This window comes from Chrysochloris asiatica, unplaced genomic scaffold (genome assembly GCF_000296735.1).
Source record: "Chrysochloris asiatica unplaced genomic scaffold, ChrAsi1.0 scaffold00123, whole genome shotgun sequence".
NCBI lineage: Eukaryota > Metazoa > Chordata > Mammalia > Afrosoricida > Chrysochloridae > Chrysochloris > Chrysochloris asiatica.
The window spans coordinates 8195800-8211622 of NW_006408641.1; the positions used below are offsets into that span (position 1 = coordinate 8195800).

Genomic DNA, 15823 nt, shown 5'->3' on the forward strand with positions numbered 1-15823 from the left:
TCTCATACTTTGGACATATTGTCAGGAGGGAACAGCCGCTGGAGAAGGCTATCATGTTTGGTAAGGTGGAGGGTCAGAGAAAAAGAGGAAGACCCCCAACGAGAAGGACTGGCCAAGTGGCAGTATAGATGGACTCAAGCGTGGCAACAATAGTGAGGTTAGCCCAGAATCGGGCAGAGTTTCATTCTGCTGTGCATAGGGTCACTATGGGTCAGTATTGTCTCAATGGCACCTAATAACAACATCAGAGATAAATATGTTGTTAACTTCTCCCATTTTCCTAGTCATTTTTTTCTTTGAATTTTTAAATTTAAAATGAATAATTTTTAAATTCCAGAAAGGACGGCATTGTATCTTTTCTTATCATGCTCTATACATGTTAGTTAAATACTTAAAATGCTGTTGTTGTTATATATTGATTCCAACTCATGACACCTCCATCATGCAGAACAGAACAGCTCCATAGGGTTTTCAGTGCAATTGTTTTTCAGGATAGCTAAAATAAATTTTTATTTATTTAATTAATCAATTAAAAGGTATCTCTCTGTGAGATTTTCAAAAGGAAGGAACTATAAAATATGAGTGACTTCAACTCATGGCAACCCTGTATATGTCGGAATAGAACTTTACTGTACTCCATAGGATTTTCAGTGGTTGACATTTCAGACCTTTATTCCGTGGTACCTCTGGATGGGGTTTGATGAACAACTTTTTGGTTAGCAGCCAAGCAGCTGAGCCAGATAACTATTGTACCACTCACGGAATAAATTAAGGGAACGAAAAGACAATTAAGAACACAGCGCCAGCAACAATCGTATGATTTTTGTGTGTAGACTGACAAGTCACAAGTCTAAGCTAGATTTATTTTAAGGAATGGTCTGGAAGTTAGGAATTCCTGATAGGTTAAGAAAGTCTTTCTAATCCTTTTAGCAATTTTTATGTATAAAATGGATTTTGAAAAGTAATCAGAAAATAAACTTTTTAGTACTAACAAAATCTAACTTTGTGAAACTTATGTTTCTAGTTGAACTTGGTGACTATGATCTTGCTGAACATAGTCCTGAACTTGTATCCGAGTTCAGGTTTGTGCCCATCCAGACTGAACAGATGGAGCTGGCTATATTTGAGAAATGGAAAGAATACAGGTATGTACTTGGCATTTGATCACACTTGCTTTCCCATCACCACAGTGCAGCTGTGCATCATTTAGCATCCATACTGGTGGTGGCGGGGCTTGTGTACTGGTCACTCGGTTCCTAGGCTGCACACCTTTACGGGTACAGACACTTTCATCTTTGTCCATTGGATTTGAACTGCTATGCCACCAATGTCCATAGTGTGCTCTTTGAAATAGGGCATTATGTGATTTGGGCATTGTGGGAACACTGTATTTGTGGGCTGTGAGGCTCCCTGTTGCACTGATCTAGGGCCTTCTCTAAGCCCATTAAAGGCCACAGCAGCTTCTGCTGGAAGGTGCCTTAGGTGACTGACTGAGTCCAGCCTGGCAGTGGCCTGTGCACCTGCTGCTGTGGATGCCTCAGGTGAGCACTCTGCTGAGTCAGCTATAGGGAAGGCCAGTTCACCTGTGAGAGCCTGCCCAGGAAGGGACATTATGGGCCAAGGGAAACAAAGGCACCTGAGCCAGGGCTGGGACACCTAACCTTTCTGTAGGTGTCTGACAGCACAACAGAGGGCAAAACAAGGGTTGCAGAAGCTGAGGGGGACTGAGATTGGGAATTTGTGTGTGGACCTCCATTACTGCAGACTATGTGCTTCTGGGCCACAAACAGCTACTGGGCACAACTGGGTCTCTGACTGCAAGATGAGGGTGTGGTGTCCGGGCATTCGGACAACTGGACGCCCTCACCCATGGATGTATATGCAGTCAGACGTTGCCTGAATGGACGTTAAGTGGTACATACTTGTGTTTCATATTTATTTTCTTTTATTCCTGTCCTTGGTGTAGAATTTGTTTTATAAATATTATTATTTTAATTTTTTTGTTTTGATTTCAGAGGTCAAACACCAGGACAAGCTGAAACCAATTATCTAAACAAAGCCAAATGGCTAGAGATGTATGGGGTTGATATGCATGTGGTCAAGGTAAGCATTATGTTTGATGGTGTTTCTTTTTAATCTGTGAGACTCAAGGGGATGATGGAATTTTTCATCTGCAGTTTTTAAATATTTTAGCCATACAGTTTGTATAGGCTAGCATTGGATAATTTGGATGTATGGGTAAAAAGATTGATGAAATATTGAATAACTACAATGCCACAGAAAGATTCATGTTAAGAAGAAAGACAACCAGAATCCCAGAGAAAAATATGTTAGAGCTTTTATGCTGATGATTTTTTGTTTTGTTGTTCCAACTGTGATAAATGTTTGTTTTTTTTAAACACCTTTCTAGTCTTTTAATTTGAAAATTATAATACTTTATGTTGGTGTAAATGTTATTATTAGGAGTCAAAGTTGAAATTGTGTAGCTTGAGAGGAGTTTGATAAGCTACAGAATGGCTTGATGTAATCATTTAAATTATTTCTAGGTTGGTGGTGGTTATGTGCCATGGAGTTGGTTCCGACTCATAGCGACCCTGTACAGGGTTTCCGAGGCTGTAAATCTTTACGAGAGCAGAAAGCCTCATATTTCCCCTGTAGAACAGCTGGTAGTTTTGAACTGCTGACCTTGAGGTTCGCAGCCCAATTCGTAACCACTACACTACCAGAGCTCCTTTAGCTAGCCAAATTTTCCCAGAAAAGGCAATCTTTTACAAGATTTAGCAGGAAAGAATATGGGAGGGATCTGGGAAGAACTTTCTTTGTTGTAGATGTATAATTGCCCCCTTTCAATGAAGATGGGCTTTAAAACTAAAGGTTTTCAATAATGGAACTAAAAATGTAATTATATGCGTGTATTTTCTTAGGGAAGACATTTTGGATACTCTAATTGTTGAAGTTATCTATATAGCATAGTGGTTACGAATCGGGCTGCGAACCGCAAGGTCAGCAGTTCGAAACTACCAGCTGCTCCGCTGGAGAAAGATGAGGCATTCTGCTCCCGTAAAGATTTACAGCCTTCGAAACCCTGTACAGGGTTGCTATGAGTCAGAACTGACTCCACGGCACACAGCCACCGTATAGTTATTTTATGCTATGTGTCAGTAACGTTAAACAGTTGTATGAAAATGCAAACTTTTATGCAAATAAACTAACACATTTTGCTCTCTTAAATTAGGCTAGAGACGGGAATGACTATAGTTTGGGATTAACTCCAACTGGAGTCCTTGTTTTTGAAGGAGAGACCAAAATTGGCCTGTTTTTTTGGTAAGCAGAGTAAAATGCCAAAAGTACTTTTTTTTTTTTTTTTTTAAATGAGTAAAAAACATTAGTTTAAAGGAAGCACCTTAACTAGAGTGTGAAAGTCAAATAGTTTTGAAAAGCCGGTAAATGAAAAGCAACTGTCTCCTGCTGTAGCCCTACCCATCTTTATTTCGACTTCTCAGAGACAAGTCTAGGTTTTTAAACTCTGCTAGCTGTGTCTACAGTAATTTCAAGGTAGGTCAAATATATACTGTCTATTTCTATATATATTAAACGTTTTCTTGGCACTGTAAGGTCTCCGGGGTTTTTTTCTAACTTTATAGAAAATAGTATAGTTACACATTTATTTCTTGTTCCACAGGCAATCTTTATGCTCTGTTGTATAAAGGAAGATGATAGTAGTAGTATTTTTACAACTCCCTGTAAGCTGTGCCCCAGCTTCTTTCAGCCATACTTTAGAAGTTAGATTAACATTTTATTATTTGCATGTTTACATTATTATGTTTTTCTCAAAATTAGTACAGGAATTATACGTGTGTTGGTCTGATGTTTCTTTTTGTGTAACTGTTTGTTATTCCCAGAGTTCTTGGCTCCTTTCTCCTATACGCTATTTCACTGCCACGGCTGTTGAGTTGTTTCCGACTTATAGCGACCCTGTGGTACTGTGGAATAAGCACTGGACTGCAAGATCGGTTTGAACCGTGAGGTCGGCAGTTCAAACTCCATCAGCCTCTCCTCGGAAACTCTATACAGAGTCACTATTAGTTGGAAACAACTCAGCGATGCTTAACAACAACATAGGGCAGAATAGAACTGCTTCATAGGGTTACCAAAGCTGTGATCTTTAAGGGAGAAGACTGCTTCATCTTTCTTCCATGGAGCAGCTGGTTGATTTGAACCACTGACCTTTTGGTTAGCAGCTCAATGCTTAACTCACAGGACCACCAGGCCTCCTTTATACATAAAAAACCCCAAACCCACTGCCATCCAGTTGATTCCGACTCATGGTGACCCTGTGGTTTCAAACATGAAATCTTTACAAGAGCAAACAGCCTCATCTTCTGCAGAGCAGCTAGTAGGTATGAACTGCCAACCTTTAATACCTGCCTTTGTCTTCGCCTTCTCAGTGAGCTACATTAAATGTTCCGTTTCCAACTGTTTGCTTACCAGACTGTTGTACAAATTTCATGTTGGCCCTCTTCCCTTTCCTATTTTCTCATCTGGGCTTCTCTGTCCTTGTCCCATGATTTTTTTTTTCTGTTATGTATTCTCAAGTAACTATATAAGATGTAGAAAATAACGGTTAGACATTTTGGCTTCCTTAAAATACTTTTATTCTTCTCTTTTACCTCATTGATAATTGGACTGAGAATGGAATTTTAGGTTGATAGTTCGCTCAAAAACTTTGAAGATAGTATTTCATATTATTTTAGTTGCTAGGTGTCCCTGCTGGTCAATTCTGAGAGGTTTGAGTGGAATATCTTTAGTGGGTGTACCGAAGTGGGTGAGGAAAACATCCAAAGTTATCACAAGTGGTTTGCACTTATCCACTAACTTGAAACTTGGCTGTTCAGACCCACCCAGTGACACTGCACAAGAAAGGTCTAGCAATTAGCTTCTGTAAAGATTACAGCCCAGAGCCTATATGTAGCAGTTTTGTTCTATAACATACAGGGAGTTAAATTATTAAATTATTAATTGTATTTTCTGTTCTATGACTTCAAAACAGTAAGATACAATCCCCCTTTGAAAGACTATAAGTTACCACATAGCATGCTCATTTTTAAAGATTGCAATATCATTCCTACCTGATCATCATCTTCTACAACCACCAGAGTTAATTTATTCTTCTTAAAATCCAATCTGGTTATCTTGGGCCTATAATAATGTGAGAATAACAGTTAGATTACAAAAGAACACCCTCTAAATTAAACAACAAAGAACAGTCAAATTTGACTCCCTGGCTATGGGCTTGGGGTTACATTTGTTTGTTTTATGGTTGAGGAAGCTAGGTCAGTTTTGTACCCACTCAGGAGTGTTACTTCATTGGCACTTGTGGCTTGCCATGTGGGCAAATAATACTTTGTCTCTCTGCCTAAAATCTATTTCTATAAAGAAATTGGTCTTGTAAATTGTTGTGAGGCTGAATTGAGTTAATATATGTAAAGAACTTGGAATAGTACCTGTCACTTAGTGGGCATTATGTATGTAAAAAGTTCTCTTTGGGGGTTAAGGAACCCTGGTGGTGCAACAGTTAAGCACTTGGTTGCCCACTAAACACTGCTGAAAGGTTAGTAATTCAAACTTACCAGAGACTCCACAGGAGAAAGACATGGTGATCTGCTCCCGTAAAGATTACAGCCTAGGAAACTCCGGGCAGCTCTGCTCTGTCCTAGAAGTTCCCAGTGAGTGGGAATCAACTTAGCGGCACACACAACGGCAAGTAAGTATTTGTTACGCAAATAAATGATAGCTCCTCTTCACCTTCTCTTCCTCCTACTAATTACTTGTTTGTTGTTTATTTATTTGTTGGTTTAGTATAGCTCTTGTAAGCAAATTATATTTACATAAGTTATATTTTGAAATTAACGGGACTGAGAGTCACATTGTTTTGACATTGACAGTTTATAGAAATACAAAGTTTAAGTATGGCAGATGGGTTGGGATTTTATTACAGGAATGGAGATAGAATTATTTCAGGAAAATTGGTCATAACTTGAGATTTTTTTAATTTTAATTTTTAAAGTTGTATTTTATTTAAGCACAATTGCTGAAGAAAACAGAGCTGCAGGCCCTGATCAGTACATAGTTTTTCTTGTATGCATTTTAAAAAGCACTAGGAACTTCCCTATAGCCAATCCCTGTACTGCTGCCTTAACAAGGCAGCACATTTTCTTAGGCCTGAAGAATTGCTTACATTTTAATTGGGACCTCTGAAATTATAGGAATTTCTTCTTCTTCTTTTTTTTTTTTTCACTTATATTTAATGTGTGATATATGTGCTATATCAATTTTGCCAGAGATACTGGTTTTAAACTAAGTATGTTTTCTGTTAGAGCTCATTGTTTTTAGATAGGAGGCAAAGCAGCTTGTTTTTACCCTCATCAATTTTCAATTCAGAAGTTAGATGATTAGCTGTACTTGAACTAAAGTAATTGTTCTTTGTTGTTTAATTTAGAGGGTGTTCTTTTGTAATCTAACTGTTATTTTCACATTATTATAGGCCCAAGATAACCAGATTGGATTTTAAGAAGAATAAATTAACTCTGGTGGTTGTAGAAGATGATGATCAGGTAGGAATGATATTGCAGTCTTTAAAAATGACCATGTTATGTGGTAACTTACAGTCTATCAAAGGAAGATTGTATCTTACTGTTTTGAAGTCATAGAACAGAAAATTCAATTAATAATTTAATAATTTTGTGCCTCAGGTCATATCATCCTAAAAATACAGTGTTTTGCCCTTAAAGATAACATATAAGATTGTTTTTACTTCTTTGTTGATCACATATTTGGGGAGAGAGAGAGAGAGTGTGTGTGTGTCTGTACTGCTGTGGCACTGTGAGTTAATGTGCCAAACTGCAAAGCCATTTGAACTGCAAGATCAGTGGTTCAGGCTTACCAGCTGCTCCTCAGGAACCCTATACAGGGTCACTATGGATCAAAACCAACTCAACAACACTTAACAACAACAGACAAACACACACATATATATGTATATACAAATTACATTTAAATAGTTTCGAGTTTATGCATGATTGCTAGATCCAAAAGAATAATAAAAAGATTACCTAATAACATTCTTGTGAGTGCAGTGGCTCCATAGAATAAACACTGGACTGCAAACTACAAGATCAGCAGTTCAAGCCTGTGAGATAGTGAATTGTCTGATGTGTCTTCTAGCCATCATCTGTGGTGGTGATGGTGTGCCGTAGAGTCTATTCCAACTCATAGTGACCCTGCATAAGTTTCCAAGGCTGTAAATCTTTACAAGAGCAGAACACCTCATCTTTCTGCCATGGAGACATAGTCTTGGAGTGTAAGTAGTTTCAAATTGCTGACATTGTGTTTGGTGGCCCAACGCATAACCCATTACACTACCAGGGCTCCTTATGAAACGCTAGCATGGGTATAAAATGAACCATCTCACAAGCTACAGGGGAAATCTCACTCCTGACAGGGAAGAAGAGCCAGGAGTGAATTGTGTGCTTTGGACCCTGAGATCTGTACACATTGAACCTTCTCAACCCAGGGACAGAAAATTGTGACACCAGAGGAGTGGCAGATGAGCAACAATAGCAAAACCAAGAACCAGAGCATGAGGCAGAGTGGTAGGCTTCCCAGCCCATAGAGCAAGCAAAACTAAACGACTTTGAGCAAGAGGCTTGCCGTGCAGTGGGGTGCCTCCGGGACACACGGTGTATGGTGAGGGAGCTAGGATTGCTGACCCACTGAACTAGAGGCGAGTGCATTCAGACTGAGGCATATGATGGAGTGGTGTGCCCTGTAGGCATTTATCAGCAGCTGACTGGCACAACTTCGCTCTGAACATTTCTGACCCCAGACTGTAAGCTGTTAACTTTCCTAGTAAACTGTAATTCTGAGTATGGTGTCTGAGTTCTGTGTGGCCCTTCCAATAGATTAATGAATCCAGTTGAGTAGTGAGTGTCATGGAAGGTATGGTTTAGTTCATTTTTTTTGTTGTTGCAGAGTCCACAAGCCACTCTGCAGGAGAAAGATGAGGTTTTCTGCTTCAGCAAAGATTTAAAAAGGCTTTGGAAACCCTGTGCAGGTTTACTATGAGTTATAACCAACTCGATGACTTTTAGCAAAAATAATATTAAGGCCTTTGAAACCTATGTGTTGGTTTTTTTTTTTTTTCCATTTAAAATCTAGTTCTTGATTGACACACACAACCACTTTGCAATGCATTATGCTAAGGTAGCCAGACTCAAAGGATTATATCCTGTATGATTCATTCTGGGAAAGGAAAACATACAGGAATTAAGAAAATATCAGAGATTACGTGAAATTAGGAGTAAGAATGGGATTTGACTATGAAGGCCAGGGGAATTATTTTTCAGATGAGGGATCTGGTATGTATACTGATTTTCATTGTGTATATGATGATGTGTTTGTCAGAATTCACAGATCTATGTAAAGACAATTTTACTGTGAATATTAATAATATTTTAAATGCACTTAAATATATAGGAAGTGTTGTTGTTGTTGTTAATTGCTGTCGAATTGGTTGCCTGAAGATAAAGGCACAGTTCCAAGCAATTAGTATGAATGGTAGAAGTGGTCCTGTCAAAGCTGAAGAGGACCAGTCAAGAGCAAAGTTCATGGTAACAGTGTGTTCTACTGTGATGATGTATGTGCTGCCGTGATGCTGGAGGCTATGCCACCAGTATTTTAAATACCAGTAGGGTTTCCCATGGTGGATAGGTTTCAGGGGAGCTTCCAGACTAAGAAAGACTGGTAAGAAGAAATAGGCTAGCCATCAAAAACTTTATGAATAGCAGTGGTACTTTGGCTGGTACAGTGCTGGAACCTGAACACCTCAGACTGGAAGGTATTTACAATACTATCGGAGAAGAGCTGCCATCTCAATGTGGATTTGCCCTTAATGATGGAGCAGAGCTTTCAGGACCATCATTTGCTGATGGGGTATGATTCAAAATGAGAAGAAACAGCTGCAAACATCCATTAATAATTGGAAAGTGGATTGTATGAATTGTAAATCTAGAAAAATTTGAAGTCAGAACTTAAATGGAACTTATAAAAATTGATTATCTTTGGCATTAGTGAACTGATATGGCCATTTTGAATTAGATAATCCTATGGGTGGGAACCAATTCGATGGCACTTAATAGCAGCCACAGTTAGTAAACCATATGATTTACTGTGCCAGGAATTGCAATGTGAAGAGGAATGGTGTCAAAAAAAAAAAAAAACATCATTCATCATCAAAAAGAATGTTTCAAGATCTGAAGTATAATGCTGTCTGTATTAGGATAACATCTATATGCCTATAAGGAAGACCAGTAAGTACAACTGTCGTTCAAATTTATGCTCCAACAGAATGTGGAAATCATTTAACTCTGTATCATATAGTAGTGTCACATACTAATAAAATTATCTAAAGACAATTTAAAAATGGTTGCAGCAGTACATTAGCAGGGTGCCACCAGAAAGTGAAGTAGGATTCAGAAGAGAATGTAGAACTGATACTAAATGAATTTTTGCTGAACGAGAGTCAAGGCAGGATGCTTACCAATGATTATCTGGCTCTTCAAGAACTGTGGATCATAACAAATTATAGATAACATTATGATGAATGAGAACCTCAGGTCACTTAATTGTACTCATGCAGAACCTGTATGTAGACCTACATACAGCCAGTGAACAGAACCAGGGGATACCGAATGGTTTAAAATTACGGAAGCTGTGCATCTGATGTGGATCCTTTCTTCCCATATTTACTCAGTCTGTGTGCTGAGCAAATAATCCTAGAAGCTGGACTGTATGAAGAAATATGTGGCATCAGGATTGGCAGAAGATAATTTACAGTCTGTGATAAATGACATAGCTATGCTTGCTGAAAGTGAAGAGGATTTGAAGCACATACTGACTGAGATCAAACTGCTATACCTCAGTATAAGAAAATAAATATCCTCATAGTTGGACCAATAGGCAACATCCTGCTCAACGGAGAATTGAAGTTGTCCTGCTCTGTAGGATAATTACTGGACTGCTAGCTGCAAGGTTGATGGTTCAAATCCACCAGCCTCTCTTTGGAAACCCTACACAGGGTCAATACCGACTCAAAGGCACTTAACAACAAGAAGATTTCAGCTTACTTGGATCCACAATCAATAACCATGGAAGCAGCAGTCATGAAATCAAAGATAGTATTGCATTAGGCAAACCTGATGCAAAAGACCTCTTTAAAGTTTTTTAAAAAGCAAAGATATTACTTTAGGATTAAAGTATCATCAATTGCCTCATGTATGTGAAAACTAGACACTGAATAAGAAAGACTGAAGGGGAATCCATGCATTTGAATTACTGTGTTACTCAAGAATACAGAATAGATGGCATTAACCCTGTGGGTTAATGCACTGGACTGCAAGGTTGGTTTGAACTGCAGGGTTGGCAGTTCAAGCTCACTAGCTGTTCCTCCGAAACCCTTTACAGGGTCACTATGAATTGAAACTGACTAGGTGGTCCTTAACAACAACAGCAACCAGAAGGACATATAAATCTGTCTTGGAATGTTGTAAAGTTAGAATCATTTTATAAGGAAGGATAAAACTTTCATTTACATACCCATAGTGACCTGTATAGGATTTCCAAGGAGCAGCTGGTGAGCCTGAACCACCAACCTTGCAGTTCAAATGACTTTGCAGTCTGATGCATTATCCTACAGTGCCACACCAGGACTCTGGTTTATTGGTGGTTGGTGGTTATGTGCCGTGGAGTTGGATCCGACTCATAACGACCCTGTACAGGGTTTCCAAGGCTGAAATCTTTATGGGAGTAGAAAGCCTCATCTTTCTCCCGCGGAACAGCTGGTAATTTCGAACTGCTAACCTTAAGGTTTGCAGCCCAATTCGTAACCACTATGCTACCAGAGCGCCTTAGGAGGTCCCAATCCCTGAAGAATGACATTTTTGTGGATTGAATTGTATGTTCTAAAATTTGTGTTAGAAATCCTAACTTCTATGCCTCCAGTTATAATCTCAATTTGGGAATGAGTGTTCTGTTATGTGAGTAAGTCTCTTAATAAGAAATAAATGGAAACAGGAAATCAGACATGGAAGAAGAGAGATGCCTAGGAGGTGAAATTCATAAGAGACATGGACCTTCCTCCACAGCTAACACAACAGCCTGAATTCAGACTTTCTAGCCTCCTAAACTGTGAAAAAAAAAAATTTGTTACAGGTATCTCTTGCTATTCGAAAGTTTACTTTATGCTACTTTGCTTTTACATTAGTACTACATTAGTATTGATTTTTGCTAACTCAAAGAAACTGAAAAAGATTTTGTTCTGTTGATAAAAGGTGAAAAGTGAAACTAGCATTCAGTGAGCCCTTGAAGAGGCAAGGAACTACACACTAAGTTTCTCAGTAACCAGCCACTGTAGCTTTGAGCTGTGTCTGTGAATACTATATGTTAGTTTTAAGTTTTCTCTGTTATTTGGTATGATTTGGTACGTACTTTTTTATTTTGGCAATGTTCAGTTTTTCCACATAATTACTTCCTTGTTTTCTACCATTTCTGCTTACATAAGGTTTCATAGGAAAACTTTACTTATGGGTAGTGGGGGTAACCAGTATAGCAGCACCACATAACCAAGACAGCGTGTTTGGTAAAGTAGAGAGTCAACTAGATGGATTGATTCAGTGGTTCCAGAAATGGGCTCAAACATAGCAATGATTGTGAGGCTAAGGCAGGAATGGGCAGTATGTTGATATACAATTATTTCCTTGACCATTTTTCTCTTTTGGACATTCAGGGCGTTTTGCCTATGTTTGCTCTTTTAAGTAGGATTGTGAAGAAAATCTTTGTTTGTAATTTTAGTGTTTAGATTTACTTTTCTTAGAGTCTCAGTATATCATAATTGTTGCAAATAGTGACTCTGGAGCCAGATTGGCTAGGTTCAAATTCTGTCTTCTTTTTCACTGACTCTGCACAAGATGCTTAATCTTTTTTTAAGTCTCACTTCCCTTTTCTGAGAGATGAAGTTAGTGACAGAATTTATTATTTGCAGTAATTCATGTGAAATACTAAGAAAACACCTGTGCATGTTCATGTTATAATTAGATTCCTATGAGTATGATTACATGACAAAAAATGTTACCATCTTAAAGGCGATTTGGTGTATATTACCAGATGTTAATACCATCTTGAAATTGTCATTGCACAATTATCCCAAAGAATGACAGATTAAAACTCATTTTATGTCTCTGAGAAAAGAGATCATGTAGCAGGAAAATCCTTAGGAATAATTTCATACTGTCTAAGAAAGTAAATAGCTTGGTTTCAAGTCTGTATTTTTATAGAGGTGTAGCTATAAAGATCGTGTGAATTTAAGGGAACAAACGAGTTGCTTTATTATTTGATTCTTGGCATAGCTGTGGTGGGGATGTAGCTGAATTGGAACTGATTTCACAGCAGTTCAACAACAATAACAATAAGGGTAAAGGAGCTCTAGTGACACAGTGACTGAAGTGCTGGGCTCCCAACCAAGAGGTAGGCAGTTGGAAAGAACCCACCAGGCTCTCCAAAGGAGAGTTTCCTTACAGATTTACAGCCTTGGATGACCTACTGTGCAGCTCTGTTAGGACTTGTAGGGTTGCTGTGAGGTGGAATTAACATGATGGCAGTGGGTTTAGGAATAAGTAACAGGTGTAGGATGTTTTAGGAGTCCTGGTGTGGCACGGTAGGATTAGCACTCGACCATAAGGTCAGTTTGAACTTTCAGGGTTGGCGGTTCAAACGTACCAGCTAATCCTTGAAACCCTTTACAGGATCACGATGAAGTGGAACTAACTCGACATCACTTCACCACAACACGACAACAAGGACGTTCTAACCTAATAATTACTTACCTTCTTTACATCCTTTTCTTTTTCAGGGCAAAGAGCAGGAGCATACATTTGTCTTTAGACTGGAACATCCTAAAGCTTGCAAACACTTATGGAAATGTGCTGTGGAGCATCATGCCTTCTTCCGCCTTCGAGGCCCTGTCCAAAAGAATTCTCATCGATCAGGATTTATTCGACTAGGATCACGATTTAGATACAGGTTAATTTTACTAACAGTTTGCTCTACCTTTCACTCATAGAGGCCAGTTTAGCTCACCTCCTTATATTACTAAGGCTTTGAGAACTAAAATGGTTTGTCAAAGCCTTTCATTGGCAAAAACAGACAAGAAAACGTGTAGTATTCTGTTATTGTCACTTTGTTGGATAGTCACATTAAGCATAGTAAAGGTATGATGTGGTTTATCTTCCTTTTGACATTTACTTTGTGTATTAGCCAACCCCGAACTTAAATCCAAGTAAAAAGAGTTTTATGTTTGCTCCATCCATAGTTATATATATTATATGTTGTTGTTAAGTGTCGTCAAGTCGGTATCAAAGCGTAGTGACCCTTCATAGGGTTTCTGAGGAGTGGCTAGTGAGCTTCAACCACACACCTTGTGGCTCAAACAGACCTTGCAGTCCACAGTGCCACACCAGGACTCTGCACTTGGTAGGAAATTGGTCTGAATAATCGTTGTGTTCCTTCATCAGCTTGAACTTTCATTGTTCTTACAGTGTGCTAGTTCATTATTCATGAATTAGAAATGTTTGGTTTACTGGAGAGTCAGTTTTATTGGTATGAGTGTTCAACACGCCATTAATGTAGAAAGAATTCATTGTTTAAAATTTATGTAAGAGTGCTTCTATTTTATCTGTATTAAAAATAATGAGACATTTTCCTTAAATTTTAAATGGAAATTAGGAAGAAAGGGAAAATAATTTAAAAATATATTTCTGGGAAATAATTCCAAAAAGTGCATCACAATTCTTGTGGCTAGCAGCCCAGTGCTTAATGCATTCTGTTGTAAGGGCTTTTAAAGTCACAATTAGAAAAAGTAACGAAATCTTCCAGTTACACACATTGAGGGTGAGGACTGTGGGCGGGGAGAACTACTCCATGAAAGCACAGACATTCCAGAATTACTAAATATGTTCCTAGGTGACTTGCATGTCTACTAATAAAAGGCACTGTAATCTGTTTTGCATACTTCACACTATCCTAACAGGTGAAAGAATGAGCGTGGCAAACAGACACATCAAGACTCCTGTAATAGTTTCCTCAGAATGATGCTTTTACTGACAACCTGAATGTAAACTTTCTCACATTTATGTATATTGATTACTGTAGGCCTCAACTCCCATTTCTCTGCTAACATTCTTAATTTATTTTAGTGGGAAAACTGAGTATCAGACCACAAAAACCAATAAACCAAGAAGATCAACAACGTTTGAAAGACGGCCCAGTCAGCGGTATTCTCGAAGAACTCTACAAATGAAAGGTGAAGGGCAACCGTGTTCAAAAGGCTTGTTTTAACTCCACAGTTAGACAGCTCTGAGTATTCTTACATGTATTTCAGTCAACCAAGTTATGATGTATTAAATTGGGTTCTGGCATAAAAATCAGTCACATAAGTTAAAGGAAACATTGCCTATGTTCTTAACTGATGAAACTTTATGTTCATGCCAATCCAAACACTGTTTTGAGATTGTGTTAGTCTGTTTTCGTTTGCATTAGCTATATTAGTTTTTCTATAGGACACATTCATAATAAAATATGAGAGGAAGTTAAAAAAAATTGCTATTATGATTTGAATGTATAGATCCATGAATTTCATTCCACGTAAAACCTGTCTCTTTGATAGTGGGTGAGTGCAGTCAGGTTCTCTCAGTAATACACTTTTCTTAGTCTCCTTACGAAAAAGGTCCACTCAAAACAGTGGCTTCCAAGGGGATGTTCTGGGCCAGTGAAATTCAAGGCCGAGAGGTTAGCTCAAAGGGTTATGGCAGTTGTCTCTTGAGATACTCAAGGGGTCATATTGATGGGTTTTCTTGAAAGGACACCAGTGGTCATGGGGGCTTACAAGGAAGAAGTTTTAAGAAAATTGAAAACTGCATTGGTGAGAAAAAAACCAGGGAAGTTGTGCTGAGGAATCTTTTCCCATCATGATAATGCACCTGCTCATTCTTTGAAGTTAATATGTGCTGTCCTAGGGAATTTCCTTGGAAAACATTACCCCATCTAACCAACAACCCTGATTGTGCCCCTTTAAACATCATTTTATCAGAAAACTCAAAAAACATTAGAAGGAACGTAGAGGATGACGTGGTGTAAATTGAGGAGCACAGAATTCTTTGGGGAAGAGTTTCCAAACCAAATCCCTGTGGTGGAGTGGGTTCTGAGTCATAGTAACCCTCGAGGACAGAGCAGAACTTCTCCATGGAATGTCTGAGACTGTAAATTTTTACCTAGTCAGACAGACTCATCTTTCTCCTGATATAGCAGTTCAATGTACCTGTTTACTTAGTTATGTAAGAAAAAGTGTAGTCAATGTTAACCAATTAAAACCTGTTACATTTGGTTTTGAATCTGAATGTGTATTAAAATACAGATTGAAGTTTATGTACAGAGTCAAGTACACACCACCTGTTTGAAAACTACCACCAAGACCTGATATTTGACAGTCTTGAATTATTTCAAAAAGAGATTCCTTTTATTTTATTCCACTGTTCCTTTTGTTTCTCATGTTTGACACATAGTCCACATGGATGTAAATTATGTAATGTTGACATTGTTAGTACCTGCAGCCTCCTATGTGCAGAATGGAGGTACTCCGTAGGGTTTTCAAGCCGTTTGTGGAAGTAGATAGCCAGGCGTGTTATCCAGGGCATCTCTAGGTGGGTTCGAAGCA

General features: G+C 38.5%; 1 protein-coding gene across 2 annotated transcripts in view; it reads left to right on the plus strand.

Moving 5' to 3' along the window:
- The window catches only part of EPB41L5 (erythrocyte membrane protein band 4.1 like 5), a 169130-nt gene that overhangs the window by 59248 nt on the left and 94059 nt on the right, over positions 1-15823 (plus strand). For both annotated transcript variants that reach the window (XM_006868729.1, XM_006868730.1), the window contains exons 7-12: positions 1025-1145; positions 2016-2103; positions 3236-3324; positions 6545-6614; positions 12965-13134; positions 14307-14413. In XM_006868729.1, coding sequence (XP_006868791.1) covers positions 1025-1145; positions 2016-2103; positions 3236-3324; positions 6545-6614; positions 12965-13134; positions 14307-14413 — 645 coding nt within the window. The remainder of the gene's footprint in view (positions 1-1024; positions 1146-2015; positions 2104-3235; positions 3325-6544; positions 6615-12964; positions 13135-14306; positions 14414-15823) is intronic.